Below are 3,303 nucleotides of genomic sequence, written 5' to 3' on the forward strand. Positions count from 1 at the left end.
TTAGAGCGTAGAGTTTCTGGGGCGTCAGGTTTGAGGTCGATGGCATGGTCGTACGGCTTGTGTTCCGGGAGGCGTTCTGATTCGGTCTCGGAGAAGACCTTCGAGTATTGTCGGTACTCCTCCGGAATGATCTCCTCGAACGTGCGTTTGGGCTTGCCCTGGTTGGCCTTCTGCGCGAGCTCCGTGGAGTAGGTGTACCTGGCGGCGCACCATAACTCCTCGGTCGTGTCCTCCAGGACCTTAGCCTTCCACCACTTCCTTCGCTGCACCCGGTTGGCGGCGATCCGCTCAATGCCAGGTTTCCATTCGGCCTCGGCCTCCGTTTCCTCCGCACCAACCTCCATGGTGCCTTCCTGCCAGTCAATGTCCGGGTTGACCCTACGAAGCCAAGGTAAGCCTAATACGACGTCTTCGGGGCCCAGGTCTGTAACTAAGAATTCGAGCCATTCCGTGTAGTCGCCCATAAGTACTTGTAATCTAACGTAATGGGAGATGCTGCCTGCACTGTTCTTGGAGCCGTCGATGTTATAGAGGGGGATGTCTCTAGCTAACCTATGTAAGTAGACGTTGTTCTTCTTTACGAAACGGTGGCTGATGAAAAGGGCCGTTGCCCCACTGTCTATCATAGCTGCGGAACGTACACTACGGTTTCTGCCCTTAAGTAGCACACTGACGCGGAAATGCGAGCTAGATGGGTTTAATTCGGGAATGATACACGAACTAATACTATCGTACAGGCAGGGGTCAGGGATCTGGGGAGGCGAAGAGTCCGTAGTCGTACTGGAGGGCGCCGCTGCGGCAGCTTTCACACGCGCCCGCTCTAAAAAGACTTCTGCAGGGAGGCAAGCTGGTCGGCGAGGGCCTTCTGCTGTTCCATGAGCTGCGCGATGAGGGCGTTGGTTGCTCCAGCATCTGCAGACGTCGACGTCGACGCTGCAACTTGGGGCTCCTCAGGTCCCTCTTCCGTGGCGGCGAGCTTCTGCGAGCGGGGCTTCTTCAGGAACTTGTCCATGCACACTGTCTCGCGGTGCCCTACGCGGCGGCAGTAGTTGCAGATGTCCCTGTCGTGGCCACCGTCCTTCTTGACGTGTGCTGTAGACCCGCAACCGTAGCACTTGCCGCGCATGAGGCGGTTGAACTCTTCGCGCGTACGGGTCGCATCGATGTCCATTGCGTTCGGGTCTCAGGCCGGCGGCGTGAAGGGGGTGGTGTGCAGTGGAACTGCCGGCTTGGCCGCGGTGGTGGTGGTGGTGGTGCGTCCGTGCTGACAATCCCGTTCGGCGCGGTGTTGGCGGACACGGACGTCGATGTCGGAGGAGACGGTGATGAGGTCCTCCAGAGAAGCGATGGGCCTTGCCGTGTGTACCAACTCGTCCTTGATGGAGTCCGCAAGGTGCTCTTAGAAGCGGTCGTGGAGGTCGGCCTTGGAGTAACCCGTGCGGGTGGAGAGCTCGTTGAACCGGGCGGCGTACTCTGGAACAGTCATGGAGCCTTGCCACAACGTACGGAGGCGTTCCTTCGCATCAACCGCCTCGTCGACCGTCTCGAATTGGGCCTTGAACTGGGTGCGGAACTCCATCCACAAGCCTTTGAATGGGGTGGTGCCCTGCGTGATCTCCTCCATCACTGGAGTGGCCCAGAGAGCCGCACTGTCCTGCATGAAGGAGAGGACTGCCCGAATCCACTGGTCGTCGCGCGTGCTGATCGCGTTGCCCGTGGCGTCCACGTGGTTGAGCGTTGATCCTTGGGACGTGGCCCAGAGAGTGAACGCGGCCAGGAAGCGTCGTGCTTCGCCCCCCTGTTCGCCTTTGAAGGGAGAGGGCTTCTGAACCGCCTTCAGGCTGTTGGCCCCGGTGGTCGAGTTGGCGAGCTGTGCCATGGACTGAGTAAGGAGGGTCATCAATTGGAGTAGTACCGTCATGGGGTCCGGGGGTTGTGTTGCCGTCTGGGTGCCCAGTTGGGCCTGCTGGGGGTTGTTGGCGGGGCCTGTCGTCTGCGGTTGTCCGCCTTGTTGTCCCATGATGGGTGGAGCGGATGGTGGACGGGTTGGGGGGGTGATAGGGGATGGGGGAAGCGCGATGAGTAGCGCTACTTCAAGCTCGTCAGTTGGAGTACCGGGGATGGGGGATCGAGTCGTGGGCAACTCAGCAACGGGGGAGTCAGGAACTGGGATGAACTCGTCCGAAAAGGCGTTCTAGTTGATCCGAGCAGGGCGGTGATGACGGTTCGGGCAGGGGTTTTGCTCGCACGGTACCCAGTACCAGAGTCCGTCGTCTAGGTCCTTCCGTCGGTGACAGTAGTCTTGGTCTTCGGTGTCCCACGCGTGAAGTCTGCCGGTGCAGTCCAGGGTGGGGGAGGCAATGTAGCGGCGGCGGGGACACTCTTGTTCAGAGTGTCAGCACCAGAGGAGAGATCTCGACCTAATGTCGCGGCGACTAGGCGCGTAGACTCGGGTCAACGTTCGGCAACGACCTCATAGGCGAGCGGCAAGGAGCCGAAAGGGAAAGAGGGAGATAAAGAGGGATAAACGTAGCAAGAAACTCGACGAGGGCAGAGCGGAGGTCGGCACGAGGGCACGAGACCTGCGAAAGCTAGTCTTCACGCAGACAGCGACAGACTAGTCCCAATGACCAAGTTATGCATTAGCAAACGAAGGGAGATACAACGCTATGGCCACTCACCTAGTCCCAATGACCAAGAGGTCGAGATGGGGACTAGGGAGCGCCTAAGGGGGTCCTTATATACTAGAGGGGCTGCTTAGCAACCAAAGACAAGGCGCGAGAGCGAGGCAGTGAAGATGACAAAGGAAGAACAAAGGGCGAGAACAAAAAGGCAAGGGCATGGTGATCACGGGAACGTAGCATGCAGCTGTGGGAACGTATCTACAGTGTCCAAATTGGGATGGGCTAGGAAAGGAAATGGTCCACAAATGGAAGGTGGGCGTCAAAGGTGTTGAACCCGGGGGGCGAAGGCCTCTCCCACGGGTGGCAACGACAGCGGATAGCCTGCAACTCACCTAGAAGGGTTGTTGGTTGTAAGAGGCTTGTTAGAGCGATGAGAGGAGATGTTCGAGTGAACTGAACTGTAGATTGGGGGTACAGAGGTCCCCTATATATACTACTGTACATCTGTGGCTACGTAGTACTATACAGTACATTCCCAGGATGCACAGTCGCACAGAGAAGCAGTGCGTACACAGCGAAGCTGTGTGTGTACCACATGAGTAGTACAGCCTCGGTTATTGCAGTAACCGGCTGTGCCGTTCCATATCTTGTGACGGCTGTGTTAGGCAAGCTGTGTAAA

General features: G+C 58.0%; 1 protein-coding gene across 1 annotated transcript; it reads right to left on the minus strand.

The window, feature by feature from the left end:
- Nucleotides 1-521: 521 nt before the first annotated feature.
- DICSQDRAFT_136328 (uncharacterized protein) lies at nucleotides 522-2,655 on the minus strand. The gene is made up of 3 exons (XM_007365449.1): nucleotides 1,435-2,655; nucleotides 1,270-1,398; nucleotides 522-1,182 (listed from the first exon to the last, which is right to left on the minus strand). Exons 1-3 carry the CDS (start codon nucleotides 2,018-2,020, stop codon nucleotides 821-823), a joined length of 1,077 nt encoding a protein of 358 aa, XP_007365511.1. The 5' UTR covers nucleotides 2,021-2,655; the 3' UTR covers nucleotides 522-820.
- Between the last annotated feature and the right edge of the window lie 648 nt (nucleotides 2,656-3,303).

This window comes from Dichomitus squalens (genome assembly GCF_000275845.1).
Source record: "Dichomitus squalens LYAD-421 SS1 unplaced genomic scaffold DICSQscaffold_12, whole genome shotgun sequence".
Lineage (NCBI taxonomy): Eukaryota > Fungi > Basidiomycota > Agaricomycetes > Polyporales > Polyporaceae > Dichomitus > Dichomitus squalens.

What these genes read in the sequence shown, in the direction of transcription:
- DICSQDRAFT_136328 (XM_007365449.1), bottom strand. Translation starts at nt 2,020, where the DNA reads ATGGGACAACAAGGCGGACAACCGCAGACGACAGGCCCCGCCAACAAC. An exon ending in CGAGCTCTCCACCCGCACGG is followed by an intron (nt 1,399 to 1,434) that starts GTTACTCCAAGG and finishes ACCGCTTCTAAG; the next exon opens with AGCACCTTGCGGACTCCATC. An exon ending in ACACCGCGCCGAACGGGATT is followed by an intron (nt 1,183 to 1,269) that starts GTCAGCACGGAC and finishes CGCCGGCCTGAG; the next exon opens with ACCCGAACGCAATGGACATC.